The 14,612-nt window shown below is 45.4% G+C and overlaps 6 protein-coding genes across 6 annotated transcripts; 1 reads left to right on the top strand and 5 right to left on the bottom strand. All coding sequences in view use genetic code 12, as the record gives it.

Moving 5' to 3' along the window:
- Positions 1-619: 619 nt before the first annotated feature.
- CXQ85_003156 (uncharacterized protein) lies at positions 620-1,029 on the bottom strand (the record flags this gene model as incomplete). Its single annotated transcript, XM_025486809.1, has 2 exons — positions 620-875; positions 935-1,029. 2 exons carry the CDS (start codon positions 1,027-1,029, stop codon positions 620-622), a joined length of 351 nt encoding a protein of 116 aa, XP_025344359.1.
- Positions 1,030-4,674: 3,645 nt separating this feature from the next.
- Positions 4,675-6,270, top strand: CXQ85_003155 (cytochrome P450; the record flags this gene model as incomplete). The annotated part of the gene is made up of 1 exon (XM_025486808.1): positions 4,675-6,270. The coding sequence occupies one exon, from the start codon at positions 4,675-4,677 to the stop codon at positions 6,268-6,270; it is 1,596 nt and encodes a 531-aa protein (XP_025344358.1).
- A 575-nt stretch (positions 6,271-6,845) lies between these two features.
- Positions 6,846-7,256, bottom strand: CXQ85_003154 (SCP2 sterol-binding domain-containing protein; the record flags this gene model as incomplete). Its single annotated transcript, XM_025486807.1, has 1 exon — positions 6,846-7,256. One exon carries the CDS (start codon positions 7,254-7,256, stop codon positions 6,846-6,848), a length of 411 nt encoding a protein of 136 aa, XP_025344357.1.
- A 1,169-nt stretch (positions 7,257-8,425) lies between these two features.
- SYS1 (Sys1p) lies at positions 8,426-8,992 on the bottom strand (the record flags this gene model as incomplete). The annotated part of the gene is made up of 1 exon (XM_025486806.1): positions 8,426-8,992. The coding sequence occupies one exon, from the start codon at positions 8,990-8,992 to the stop codon at positions 8,426-8,428; it is 567 nt and encodes a 188-aa protein (XP_025344356.1).
- Positions 8,993-9,717: 725 nt separating this feature from the next.
- DRS1 (putative ATP-dependent RNA helicase) lies at positions 9,718-11,922 on the bottom strand (the record flags this gene model as incomplete). The annotated part of the gene is made up of 1 exon (XM_025486805.1): positions 9,718-11,922. One exon carries the CDS (start codon positions 11,920-11,922, stop codon positions 9,718-9,720), a length of 2,205 nt encoding a protein of 734 aa, XP_025344355.1.
- Positions 11,923-12,156: 234 nt separating this feature from the next.
- On the bottom strand, positions 12,157-14,121 carry LMO1 (Lmo1p; the record flags this gene model as incomplete). Its single annotated transcript, XM_025486804.1, has 1 exon — positions 12,157-14,121. The coding sequence occupies one exon, from the start codon at positions 14,119-14,121 to the stop codon at positions 12,157-12,159; it is 1,965 nt and encodes a 654-aa protein (XP_025344354.1).
- Positions 14,122-14,612: the final 491 nt, after the last annotated feature.

Below are 14,612 nucleotides of genomic sequence, written 5' to 3'. Positions count from 1 at the left end.
TTACAGGGAGTTTTTTGCTGGAGGGGTGGTCTGACTTACGCCGCGCCAGCTCCAGCTCCAGCTCTGGAAGGCCCCAGGCCTGAAAGAGCCCAAGGTTTTGTGGTACAATTAACAAGGCACCAAAGTAGACAAGGGAATAATAAGGGATATTAATTAGGCCCACGGGGTGTTCCTTATAATTAAGAACCTCTTTTTTATCTACTCAAAACCTCAACCTGTTGTTCTTCTGCCCATCCTCTCCCCTTCTCTTCCTTTCCTAACGCAGGTCTACTAAAGCAGGTTGGGCGGGATCGCTCGTTTGAGCTACAGATCGTGTGCCTACGCTTACGAGGTGAGAAATAAAGTACGTTTTGGGAAACAACAACAGGATATTTTTTTGCCGTTTTTTTTCTCTGTAGTAGATCCATCGTAAAGACAATACACCGGTAGATCTATCGTGATGAAGATGAAGGGCTTGGTGGTGGATTGCGGTGGATGGTGATGGTGGTGGCTCTGGTGAGGCAGTGCTGGTAGGTTGCGTGGGTTAGGGGAATAGGGTGTTGCTTAGATGACTTGATGAACATGGAGGGTGGTTTAGTGGTTTGGAGAGGTCTGGTTGTAGTTAATGTAGGAGCTTCTCTTACTGTTCCATCCTTTCAATCTCAAAGGGATCCAACAGTTTAGGGAAAAGAGCTTCGCCTAGCAATTGTTCACTCTTTGGTGGATTCATACTGGACCTGTTGGACTGTGGTGGCTTGGACCTGGGCGTGTCGTTGAACTTGTACTTGAGAAAAGGCGAACCAAACGAGTTTTCATCAAGCTTAAAGTCAGGAAGCTTCAAATCAGGCGTTGGTCCCCAAAGCCAATTCTTCACCGAATCTCTCGTTGGCGTGTCTCTGAGGAGGATCAACCACTATATCGTCTTTAGTATCACCCTCAGCACCATTCTTGGTACTCAAAGTTGTAGTCAGAATCTTCCACTTCACGAATCGTATTAGCCTCTTTCGTAGGTTCCAAGGTGTTTGTAGCAGGCGTATCAACTTCGCCCATAGAGCCAGGCGTAGCTGATTGCTTTGAAGAGGTCTGGCTGGGTACCTGCTGTGGGAGCAGGTTGAAGCTTGGAAGTAGCTGGAGCTTCCTAGGGCGTTCTTTGGTAGGTATAGTAAGAAGGCAGCTAGTGATGCTGATTATTGACTTGGGGTTCTGACTTGACCTTTTCAGGGAGGTTTAGGGAGTGGTTTTCTTTTGAACTGCTAGGAAGGTGTATTAAGGGATTGGGGTTCCGCTGTAGGTGGTAATGGGGGGATACTGTTAGTCTGAGTGCCATGACCAGAAGTGTAGTACTGGCTCATTTGGCTGAATAAACCAGTACGTTTTCTGGGTACTTCCTCTGCCCTTGAGCTATTCAAATGGCTGAGTAGTTCCTTGGTTTCCTCGAATATCGTGGTATTCTCGGTGATGAGACATCACCACGCTTACTGAAGCGAGTATCTCTGCTAGCAGTGGCTTCGTTATGGCTGGAGCCAAAGATGTCAATTTTCAGTAGTAAAAGATATAAGTACTTAGCTTCAGTAGTACTTTGTGGCTTCTCTTTTGGAGTGATTAGCCTGTACTTTTCTGTATTGACGAAGTAGCCTTATTGGATTTAGTTTGGCCTACCTCGAAATCATTTATCCTCTTTAATGGATTCATCATGACCATTTAGCCTTTAAAACAATTTTCACCATAATTTTTGGCCTCCACAAGCGATAAAGAACAGTTGCTTAGCATCTTCTTAAGGGCCCTATCGTCATCCATACCTTCAAGGTAAGTTAAACCAGTAGCCAACAGAAAGTATTCACATGAAAATGATCATAAAAAACTACCTTTGACGGTGAATCATCCATTTAAATTTTTTTGATTGTTTAGAGGCCCTAGAAACCCACCCACAATAAGCTATTGCAAAGGTTAAACAGCCCTGGAACATAGATACTACCATTTGAAGTAACCGAACACAGAAACCAGGAAAGGATAACCGATATCAATTGATACTAGCACAACAATTATGAAGAACCGCCAAGAGGCAAATTGATTGTTGGGTTAACGAATTGACAGTGGGCCAAAGTAGTGATCTTCTGCAACCAACAAGAAGTCGCTTACCCACGGAAAGATAACAAAGCAGAGCGGTAAACGTAGTAATTTTTTAGAAAAGATTTAAGTGACGTACCAGGTGCTTCAAACAAGTTGTTGGGCTCAAGCGGCGCTCGAAACGGACCCACCATTTTCATAAGACTTGAAACGATGGTTGCTCTTGCATTAGATGACAGAACATGACAAATTTATTTGGATTTAGCCAAAAAGGGCCTGATACTGCCAATGTTTGATATTCAAAAGAGCAAAAATTAAGATACAAAAGGCGTCGTCTCGAAGTATCTAATGCAAGATAGACGGCTCAAAACCTGATGCAAGTATTTCTAGATCTAGCTTTAAGGTTTGACGATAAATAGAAGTCCCAGGGGAATAAACCATGATGGTTTTTCGATCCCTTGAGTTACTCCAACAACTATTAAACATGATGTATAAAAATTATCCAAAAAAATCAAAAAGTAGGGGTATGATCCACGTAAACAAGATCTTCTCTCAACGGCTTCTCGATGCAAATGATCCTTCTCTGGACCAGAGGCCAGAGACATTTTCCAAACCCAAGTATCACTTTCATGTGCATGTCGTTCGTGGGCTCTGAAGACGGCTCGAGTCCCAAGGCGTCTAAATAACGGTAACAATGGGGGCCCAGCCTTGAAGCGTTTGTGTACGGCGTTCGACAATCAGCAACCACGTTGACGTGGCTGGCAGAAGCCAAACGAGTAATTAGGCGCAGAGACAAGAGATAAGGGAGATTATTGGAGGCAAGTATTTTATTGATGATGATTAATTTTTGGAGAACAGAGTTTTCCAAGAAATTTAGACATGTAAACGTTGTTGGTCGGCAGTAATAAGAGCCGACCCAAAAGTGCTTACCCCGTAGGATTACCCCAGAAAACACGCTAATTTCAATTGCAGTCCGAAAACAACCAAAAAAAGAACAGTAAATTGCAGCCAGTAAGCATTGAATATTCCCCGCCGCCCCAGCGACAATGTAGGTTGATCGAAACGTCTTTTAGTTGTTCGCTTCATTCCGTGAGGGCCTATTTTTCACAGACCACATCCAACAAGACAATCCAGAAGAGCTAACAATAGCAGCCATTTTGTTAACAGGGCCAGAGCTATAAATAAGAAGAGATGTAGAATAAAGTAAACAAGTAAGCTTGTCAATTGAGGTGGAAGTAATGTGAACCCTCTGCCTCCTCCACCTCCCTCCATCCCCAACTACCTTTACATATACGCTGCTCCCGATTCCGTTTCTTCTCTATACTATCAACGCAAGGCTTGGTCTTGGCTGCACTGACATTGACGTGTGGAGGAACCCATCTTGGTCAGATTACCATGTGAAGATGGTGCTGTTATTCCACTACACGCTGACGGAGTGCAACGGGCCATTTAGCGGTTTGGAACCGAAACAGGTTCGTTTTTTGGGATCCTGCGCATATACTAATTTTCGATGATCCTGTGAAAATCAATGAAATCCAGGAGTAATGTGGTAGAGGTGAATTAGAGTACACATTGTGGGAGGGCTGGACTGTTCGGACATACTGGCAGCTTAATACCGCGCGTGTTCAGAGGGCGATGTTTGCGTGGGCGAGACAAGTTTGCTGGTTGACGTCGGTGTGTGACGTGGGCCAGGAAAGTGACCAAAAGGCAAAGGGGAGGTTTTTTTTGGTTTGGTAGAGAAGCTTGGAAGGTGGATTCCTTGGAATTGGGTTGTTGTGCTTTTTTTTTTTTTTTTTTTTTCGCAGCCATTCTTCAACTGAACTGCCCCTCATACTTTTGCGTTTCAGGCACTTATTCCATATCCCAGTCCCACAAAACTATCCAATAAGCCATTGCCTGCCGTCTGATCTTCTCCCAGCCCCACCCTCTGGTAAATCCTCCTACTCTCCTTAAACCTTCAATTATTCAACCTTCACTTTAAACGCTTCGCCTTGGGAACCTTAAAGAAGGTTTACTTCTATGGGGATTTACCCCATTCGGCGTTTAACCCGGTGGTTCCGCTGCTTTTGGTGGTAAAGTCCGTAGGAACATCAGCATGTGAAAGGGCTTCCTGGATTATCACGTGACCAGAGCTGCCCACGCCCATCTACATGCCCATACAATATCTCTCCCATGCCACCTCTTCTCCTTCGTCTTCCTTTTGCAACCAACCTCCAGGCGTGACGCGCAATTCATAAAAAAAACAAAGTGTCCTGCATATAGATCCTCGGACTATAACGACTTCCTCTTCCAGACCTGGAGGAAGCCCACTTCTATACACTCCGCGCGTCACCTACCCTCCCTTCTCACCATACTCCGTGGACGATCCCCTCACCCAAACCTGCGTCTCCATGCACGCCTTGCATTACCCTGCTTATCCCAATGGGCCCCCCAATTACCTATCCCATTATCAAAATGTCGCCTACCTATCCACACAAACCGCCCCTCTCAATGTGTGTGTGTATTTGTTTCCCCAGTTGCTGTGGGTGTCTTTCACATGCCTCTTCTCCCACCTGTCACATCTAACGGTTAAATAAATGCCTCCATCTTCCTCCCTAGGTTAAGCTTCTACTTCATCTTTTTTTCTATATGGGATTTGTTCACGATATTTCAGATTCTGTTCAGAGACACCACGCCCAGGTGGCCGAGTACGGCGTTTTAGGGTATGTGGGTGTTTTTCTTGTGTTGGTGTTTTCGTACTGGTTGTACCGTACACTTAAGATCTTCTACTTGAGAAAGAAGTTTGGTGCAGAATTGGCGCCATGGATTCCAGAGTCAGGCTGGTTCAACTCGAGACCAGCGCTTGAGATGTTTGCCAGAAAGAGAGATGGCAATTTGGTGGGCTGGTTGTGGACCATTTGGAATGGTGATAACGAGAACTTCAGAGTGAGAATTGGCGGTGATACATTGTTTGTTACTACTGAACCAGATAACTTGAGAGCCGTGTTGGCTACCCAGTTTAACGACTTTGCCTTAGCCTTGAGACACTCTCACTTTAAGCCCGTTTTGGGTGACGGTGTGTTTACCTTGGACTACTCGGGCTGGAAACACTCGAGAGCTCTTTTGAGACCAAACTTCTCCAGAGAGAAGGTGTCCCACACTCAGGCTTTGGAGAAGCACGTTCAGCATTTGTTCAGACACGTCAGAAAGCATCAGGGTAACAAGTTTGACTTGCAAGAATACTTTTACCGTTTTACCGTTGACACTTCAACTGAGTTTTTGTTTGGCCAGTCTGTGTATGGTCTTTTGGATGAAACCATTGGCGAGTACCGTGACGAGGAGTTTGAAGGTCAGTTTGAGTTTTACGAGGCTTTCAACCGTGCCCAGGAGATTTTGTCTACTCGTGCTTGGATGCAAAAATGGTACATGTTCCATAACCCAATGGACTTCAAGAGGAATACCAGAATTGTTCACAACTTTGCCGACTATTACGTGAAGAAGGCTCTTAATATGAGCGAAGAGGAGCTTGAAAAGGCATCTGACGGTTACATTTTCTTGTATGAACTTGTTAAGGAGACGAGAAACCCTCAAATGTTGCGTGACCAGTTGTTGAATATTATGATTGCCGGTAGAGATACCACTGCTTCCTTGATGACGTTTTCTTTCTTTGAGTTGTCCAGAAACCCAGAAATCTTTGAAAAGTTGAAGGCTGAGATTCGTGAGAAGTTTGGTTCTGGTGAGAGCGGTAACATTGGTGACATTACATTTGAGACCCTTAAAAAGTGTACTTACTTGAAGTATTTCATTAACGAGGTTCTCAGATTGTACCCAGCCGTTCCTATCAACTACAGATTTGCCAACAAGCATACGACGTTACCAAGAGGTGGTGGTCCAAACGGAGACAAGCCTGTGTTCATTGAAAAGGGTACCTGTATTGGTTACTTGGTCTGCTGCACCCACCGTAACGAAAAGTACTACGGTAAGGATTCGCATGTCTTCAGACCAGAGAGATGGGCTGACAGAAACTTGAAGCCCGGTTGGGCCTACTTGCCATTTAACGGTGGACCAAGAATTTGCTTGGGCCAGCAGTTTGCCATTACCGAAGCATCGTACGTGATCTCGAGATTCATGATGGAATTCGACAAGATCCAAGACTTCTACCCTGAGCCTGAAAGATACCCACCACGCCAGGTCTCTCAATTGACCACTACCCTCGCTACCGGCTGCTGGATATCCATGGAATAGAATAATACTTGTATATGGCCTATATTTATGCATCATGACTCCCTTTAATAATATGTACCATAAATCTCGACCCTGGAGGCTTGTAAGGAACTCGATACACAGCCTACATTTACGAGTCGTTTATTGCTGCTCCATCTAGTAATTCCCACATCTCATTGTACTAAAACGACATTTTGATTCCGTTCTTGATGATTTACCTAAAGTAGTTGTTGCACCGAGTCCGAAGTGCCAGGGACCATAACCATCGCTCGAAGCGAACCTTAATCACAACCAGTACTTCAGTATCAGAGTCCAGCTGATGGCGTACCGGTGTTTCCGCCTTGGCACTACAATGTGAACGTGAATGACAATATCCACCAGCCAGCACAATAAGGCGCCAAAGAGCAATATACCACTGACACAATATCGGTACTTCCACCCTTTGCAAAGCGGAATACCAGCTCTGAATCAGCGACTCAGCTTTCTGTGGCGCATATCCTTTCTTCCCAGTTTCTACTTCTACAAAGCATAGCTCATTCATCATAAATTAGGTCTCGGATGGGTCCGAGAATATTAGATAGACAACAGCTGGACACTTACAACTTGGCCTTCTCGGCCTTGGTTCTTGGGTCCACTTCACGCAAGAATGGTTCAATCGACGCAGCCTTCATCAAGTTACCCTTGATCTTCAACTTGCCGCCCATGTACATTCTCTGTGGGTTGGCCTCGTTATTGATCAACTTGACAAAGTCCTTATCTTTCAAGGTCAAGTGAATGTCTGACTTGGGGGCCTTGCCGTCAAGTTTCTTCACAATACCCTCCTTCTTAAAGTCCAACAACCAGGACTTACTCTCGCCCTTTGGGTTTTTCAAGGTAATCACACAAACCGAGTTGACCTTGGCAATGGACTTCTTCTTAAGCTCAGGGTCATCATCCACAATCAGTTTCATAAAGTCAAATAATTCAGAGCCGTAGAAGCCCTCCTCTGCAAGTGATTCGTCTGACATGTTTTGATGTATTTTGGTTTAGACTTTTTTTCTCTTCTGCTGTTAGCTGCACTGGCTGCTATCGGCTCTTTATATCACCGATAACGCGGGGAGACTGCCCCCGCGAAAAATCTCCTTGTGGTGGGTCTCAACAGCCATGTGATTGCAACATCCATACCTTTTTCTTTAAGGTACACTAGAAACCGAGGTTTCTTAGAGGGGCGCTTTGGAACAATGGCTCTTGCATGTTCTATGTGGACGGTCTTAAATATGGCGGCCGAAACTATTACTGTAAACGGCTGGAGAAAACCTCTCGGCCGCGCACTATGCGTAACCCGATCCCCTCCTCCACGCTAGCATGAAGCGAGGTGGTTGCAAATTTGAACATACAAGTGAAGAAAGCAAGGATTGTTGGAGGTTGGAGGCAGGCGGTGATTTTCCGTAGTCGTTCCGTCCCCTCGCCAACGGCCTCGGTAAGAAACTGGATTGTGTTGATATTCTCTGATGTCATTCTCCCCTCATTGCATGAGACGTTATGGGTGCCTCGGTGATGAATGCTATCTGGGTGAAGTAAATCGGCGCCATGTGAAGCAAGTGTAGGTAAGTTTTTGATAATATTCGATTAGGAAGTGTGGAGAATGGTGAACATAGGAGGATCTCCTCAGGAAGATTGGTCTGGGGTGCAGTGAAGTGAGACAACCGAGGCGTAAATCCGCATCTACGTGCCTGAGATCTTCTGGTGTCTTGAAAGGAACGATGAGCATACTGGGACGGTAGGCATTGGTCTTGATGTGTTTATCACTTGATAGTTGCTAGATGGATTGGGAAGGTCGATATTTGAGCCAACGTAAAGCGAATTGCTAGGGTCTGGTTCAACAATTAGGTCATCTATTGTTCTTGAGAGACAACCGGCTCTTCTCTTTGTAAAGCCGACTTATCGTGTGATAATGGGTCCCGTTGTTTGGTAATGGCATCGATAGATGCGTAGTAGAATTAAGCTTTTGTACCAACGAGATACGAGTCATTCACCAATGCAGACCATTTCTCAAGTCTCCCAAACCACCTTGATTATAGCCCTCACGGAGGCTAAGGGGTCTGGAAAAAAGTATCACAAAAGTATATCCATGGCGCAGCCAATAGCCAAGCACAGAATTGACCATTCTGGTGGCCCTAGCTCAATTCGTATCCATTCACGACGACAGCGGTCTAGGTAAATCCTTCATGGCGATATCTTCATGTCTCACCTGGCCAGTCTCTTGTTGGTCCAACATGTTATCAAAGAAGGTAGTCCTGAGCTCCTTCCACCGCGTAGAGTACGTAGAAAGCGTCACCAAAATCACAGCACTAAGGATCTGAAGGCACCACCAGAGCAAAGATGTAGGAAACTTACCCGTGTAAAGCCAAACCACTCCCAAGTTCACCACATGCACAGTCACTGCAAAGTCCCAAGCCAACTTGGACCTTCCCACTATGATCGTAACGAACAACACACAAAGCAATGTGTCGATGAGCCACATGACAAACAAAATGAGTCCCATGGCGTTATCAGGAGCAATGAGTTCCCACGAGAAGATCCAATCAACGCTGAAGTCGTACCCGTTTAGCAGTGCCACCAAGTAGAAGATGATAAGGGCTGTGAGGTAGTAGAAACATTGAAGAACGAGGATTTGGAGGAGAATTTTTCCTGGGTTCTGTGTACTGAGGGAAGTAACGTTTTCGTTGCCCAGAAGTGGCGTATAGCCTGAAAACCACGACATTGTAGGAAGATGGATGGATGTGGATTGGATGGTCTCAAGGGCAGTGTTGATATTTACTGATCTGGGTCACGTGGAGAAATCCAAAACTGGAGATTTAAAGCGATTGAAGGAAGATTTGGGGAATTTGGGGGTTTCTTGGTTTTATTTGGGTTCAAATTATCCAAAATGATACAGAAATAGGTTTTTTGATGGTTTGGGTGGTTCACGATTTTGGACGAGAATGACCAGTGGCTGCGAAAATCACGAATCTTATACGAAAACGATGAAAATCAGCAAAACTATAAATGGACTTTAAAAATAGAAAATGCCTAAAATTTTAAGTAGAAGTTCGAGAGGTGGCTCTTTTAGATGTTTAGTTGCTTTTTCTTGCATTTCCGCCTTCCTGGCCCTGATTTGGGGATGGCCTTGCCTCAATCTCTATTCAACAAAAAAAAAAAAAAAAAATACCTATGAACAGCCTAGTACTACTCCTTAGTTCACTGATCTTTGTAAATGTACAATGCAAATGCTTCCACATAAATTGTGCCTTTTATTAACGAAGTCGATGACTTCTCTTGGTCAGTATGTATCTATAATATGTTTGACGTCGGCTTGAAGTTCACTGTACGGTGAAAACCTTTCTCAAGCCTGGTACTTCCTCTTCTCAGCAGCCCAAAACTGGCAGTTCTGGAAGAAGAGGAAGTCTTTTTAAAATCGTCCTGGTGTGACCCTCATCCTTATCACCATTACTTCTTCTTGCCCTTCTTTCCACCACCGCTGTTTCTGGGTTTACCCTGACCAGCTTGTCTGATGGTCTTGGTCTTCTTCCAGCTGCCTCCATCGGCTCTGCCTTCTTTTTGTTTTCTCTTCTTCGAGTTGATGTTATGCTTGTTTTTCGTGAGCTGTTGCATGGCTTCAGATTGGTGCTTTCTCTTTTCAGCTTCAGTCTCGAACCATGTTCTCTTTGGTCTGGACTGAATTTCCTTACCGTATTTCATGAGGTTATCAGCCTTGGCCAATTCCATCTCGGCGGTTAACAACTCTTTCTGCAGCTTCTCCTCGGCCAAAACCTCTTCAACAACATCCTTCTTTTCTGTGACAATGGTCTGGATCTTTTCAATTTCCTCCCAGTTGACGTTTCTTGAAACAGCCTTACCAGGCTGCTTGTTCTCGCCGCTCTCCAAAGACTTGATAGCAGCCTTGACAATGTTTCTGTCAGCAGCAGCCTCTCCCACGAAAGTAATAGACTTACCTTCTCTACCAGCTCTGGCAGTTCTACCAACTCTATGCAAGTAGATTTCGTGGGTCTTTGGCATGTCATAGTTGAAGACCATCTCGATCTTTGGAATATCCAAACCACGAGCGGCCAAATCGGTACAAATAAGAACAGGAACAGTCAAATTCTTGAAGTCACTGACATTATTAAGACGCTGCTCTTGTGAAAGAGAGCCATGCAATTCGGAAACCTTCATACCAAGCAAACCAAGAATAATTCTAAGCTTATGGGCGGTTTCTTTTCTGGAAACGAACACAACGGTTCTGTTTTGTTGCGATGGGTCCAAGAGTTTAAGCAAGTGGAACAAAAGAGCAGGCTTCATCTCCTCCTTCTTTCTGATACGGACGAACTCCTGGATCAACTTGGTAGCAGCAGCCTTTGGTGGATCGATCATGATTCTAACAGGCTTGTTCAAAGACAACTGAATCAAATCCTGGATCTTAGTGTTCATAGTGGCAGAGAACAACATGGTCTGTCTCTGATGCTTAGGAATAAGGGACAAGATTTCCGTCAACTCGGCCTGGAAACCTTCCTCCAACATTCTATCGGCCTCATCCATAATCAAAATGTCCAACGAGTCCAATGAAAAAGATGCAGAGTTTCTGATATGGTCAATAAGACGACCAGGAGTGGCAACCACAATATCTGGTCTGGTCTTCAACTGCTGCTCTTGTTGACGCAAGTTCAAACCACCCACAGCCAAACCAAGAGACAAGTTGTTGATGAAACGACCAATCTTCTTACCAACATCGCAAACCTGAATGGCCAACTCTCTTGTAGGCGTCAAGACAATGACTCTTGTCAGAGCAACCTTGGAAGGCTTATAAAGAAGACGCTCGATCACCGGGATCATGTAAGCGGCAGTTTTACCAGAACCTGTCACGGCACCGGCAACAATGTCCTTACCCATAAGGGCAATTGGAATAGATGCAGACTGAATTGGCGAAGGCTTGGTGTAGCCCAAGTTGGCAAGACCCTTGAGAACGGGACGGGAAAGGTCAAGAGACTGGAAAGTAGTGTGAGCTTGTGAGCTGTCCGCCTTCTCGTAGAACTGTGCCATGGCCTCTTCAGAGTCTTTATCCTCGTCTTCCTCGTCATCTGAGCCAACACGAGGCACTTCCTCGACATCGTCCTCTTCTTCCTCCTCTTCTTGAACTTCTTCATCTTCTTCTTCCTCGTCGCTTTCTTGAACATTCATACCGAAACCGTCCATAGCCAACTCGTCATCGTCCTCCTCAGGAACCTCGCCAGCTTCTTCCTCTTCCTCTTCTTCCTCATCTTCCTCCTCTTCCTCGTCCTCTTCATCCTCCTCCTTGGCTGCCTCTTCGGATCCTACAAGACCTGTAAGACCACCCTTACTTCTTAAGATATCATCCAAGTTCACATCTTTCTTCTTGTTTTCGGGCTTGTCCTCGGCCACACGGAAATCCCAACCGTCAGCGGTGTTTGTGGTTTCAAAACCATCAAGGGAAAACTGGAAATCTGGGTTTAAATCTTTATGTTCTTTGTTTTCTTCCTCTTCTGCCTTCTCATCTTCCTCATCGTCAGAGGGTTCTGGAGCTGGGCCTTCGTTCTCGGAATCACTGTCTATCGTCATGATAAGATCATCTTTCTTGGCCTTGGGGGCGGCGGCAGCCTTTCCAACTGCCTGCTTACTTTTCTTGCTTTTGGCCATTGTGTACGATTAGTGGGGCCTTGATCTGGAGTTGAAAATGTAGAGGCATCTCATCTCTTCTCAATTTTTGCACGTGCGCGGTCACGTGCAAATTTTCAAAACGTATAAGCAGCTCCCCACCGAGAACACCGAGGCCAATCTGGATCCTTTAGATTGAGTTTTTCCCTCTACAGTACCAAAACACATGTTTTACACTTCATCCCGTAGTCCTTATGTATTAATGTCTGGATGGCCCTAGACATAGTAGAAGCCTTCGGACGCTCTATTCAATTCGGAAAGGTCATAGAACTCGTCGTCACTCTCACCGTCAAACTCCACATTGGCGAAAGCCTTGCCCTCGAGAACCAAAAGTTGAGTATTTTTCCTAATGTCCTTGAGGGATGCCAATTGTGATGTAGTCTCTTTAGAAAGCTCGTTAAAGCCTAAAGATCCCTTCAACATCTTGAGTCCATCTAGCCAGACAGCCTTCTTCATTTCAGAATCTGTGAAGAATGTAAGTAATGGCTTATCGGCTTTGTTAAGAAGCGTGAGTCTTTCGTAGCAGATGGAACCCTTCACAGAAATCAACCGGCCATGCTTAGCTTTATCCTCTTCTCCCAAGGATTGACCAATCTTCACCGACGAGTAATGAGCGATATCCTTCAATTCGACATACAGAGCTTCCATTTCCTCCAACGATGGTTTCAACGTAGGTTTCTCAGCAAAGTACTTGTATAAGATGGCTTTTCTATTCGGACTGAGCATGAGGAAATAGTAGCTGTTGTCGACAGAGGTACTCGTTTTGTTCTTGAGGCGTTCAGCATGGGCCTCTGTAAGCACCCAGGAACCTTTCAAAAGCTGCATGACTCTTTGCTCACAAACAAAATCCATTACTTCTCTTTGCAAAGTGCTATCGAATTCCAGGAAGTATGGAGCCCATTTGGAGTGATGCTGTTTCTTCATTTCTAGGATCTGGTAGTGTCTAATCTGCTCAGACGTACGTTTTGTGAAAACTTCCAAGGCGTCTTCGATGGAGACGTCCTGGCCAAGGCTTTCTTCCAAGTATTTGACGTTTGCTTGAAGGAGCTTGACGATTCCGCTCATATCTTCGGTGTTTTCAAGCTGTGCCTTAGTGTCCTGCCATAAAAGCAAACAATTGTACATGGAAAAATAGATCATGAGCTCCCAGGAAAGAATATGAACATTAAGACGGGGGTATCTCTTTTTGTCATGGAACACATCGATCCAGAGCTTAGTACACTCAGAAATGAAGTGGTACAAAGGGAATGTTCTGTTATGGTCACTCATGATCAATTCTTCGTGGAAGCGCTTCTTAAACGTCATGTTTGGGTCTTTCAAGAAAATCTTCAAGTCCATGGCCAACAAGATACTGAAGTTATCAGCCACAAACTTCTGAGGGTCAGCGGTGAAGCCGGCCTTGACGTACTCGGCAGTCAGCGCAGGAGTGCCAAACTCGTTAAGCGAAACGTCCAAGAACTCAAAAAGGTTTCTCATCATGACATTATGCGATTCAAGCGAAAGATCAAACATGGTGTTCGAAAGGTACTCGTTCAAGTAGAAGTAGTAGTACTCAAGCTGGGCAATGGCTTCCTGAAGGATCTGATCCGAGGACTCGCTCAGGTTAGCCACAGTGGCAAAGAACTTAACATGCTTCAAACGTCCCGTCAAGGTGATAATCTTATCGTACTTGAACTTCAAGGCCCTTTTGATCAAGCCTGTGACCAAATGCACCGAGTAAAGCAACGTCTTCAAGTCAGCAGCGTACAACTTCGCTGTGATCATGTCAATAGCGTCCAAATGCGTGACAAGCGCTTTATAAAGCGGAAGATGAACATCAATAGACGACTCGTTGGCCTGAGCAGGGTAAATAGAGCCAGTGATCGAAGTCAGACAGATGGAAAGAATGGCTCTATACAAGTCAGGCGAGTTCGTCTTCCTGGCAGTCTCGAGGAGCATCAGAAAGAGCTCTTCGTCGAAAATCGACGAAAAGTCCAAAGGCCCAGCGCCCGGCGTACATTGCAAGAGCTTCGCTAGCACCGAGATGGAGTTGACCTTATCCTGATCCTCCGAGTTCAAGATGTTCGGTTTGAGCGCCGCCGCGTACGAAAGAGCCGTGCTGGCGTCAAGTCTGGTTCGGGAACTCGACGGTTTCGTCATAAGCTCATTGAGGATCCGGTTTATCTTCCACAGCTCAGACATTGGACGTGGTATGGCGGTGAAGTAGGCTCTGGGGAAAGATGAAGAATTGGGTGAAAATCGCGGCACTACTACTAAGAAAGAGTCCAGCCGCAGTGGTCGAGAATGTAGACGATAATACAAAGGGAGGGTAATAATGGGCCAAGGAAGCATGGGAAAAAAGTGCAGAAAAAAACCCCCTTCTGAAAGTGGGGTCGGCGGTTACGATGAGCTAATTAGATTTTTTAAACCACCGCCCAATGTGGCTTGAGCTAGGGCTATTACTACCAGCCTGCTGGGGCCCTGGTGCCTTATTTCTGCATCCAGCCACGTCTTCCATGCCCTACCGATCGATCTGGTCCCACAAGGTTCCGACGAAAGTGGGGCCACAGGGAGACGGGGAGGAAGAGGGAGAGGAAGTTAAATGGGAGGAATGTTGATTTTTGGTGGTTTTGGAAAGGGTGGGATTGAGGTTGGGAGAGTTGGAGGACTGGTTGTTTGAGGTTCTGGGTGAC

Source organism: Candidozyma haemuli, assembly GCF_002926055.2.
Source record: "Candidozyma haemuli strain B11899 chromosome Unknown D_2014730914, whole genome shotgun sequence".
NCBI classification, from domain to species: domain Eukaryota; kingdom Fungi; phylum Ascomycota; class Pichiomycetes; order Serinales; family Metschnikowiaceae; genus Candidozyma; species Candidozyma haemuli.
This window is presented reverse-complemented; position numbering and strand designations above follow the sequence as displayed.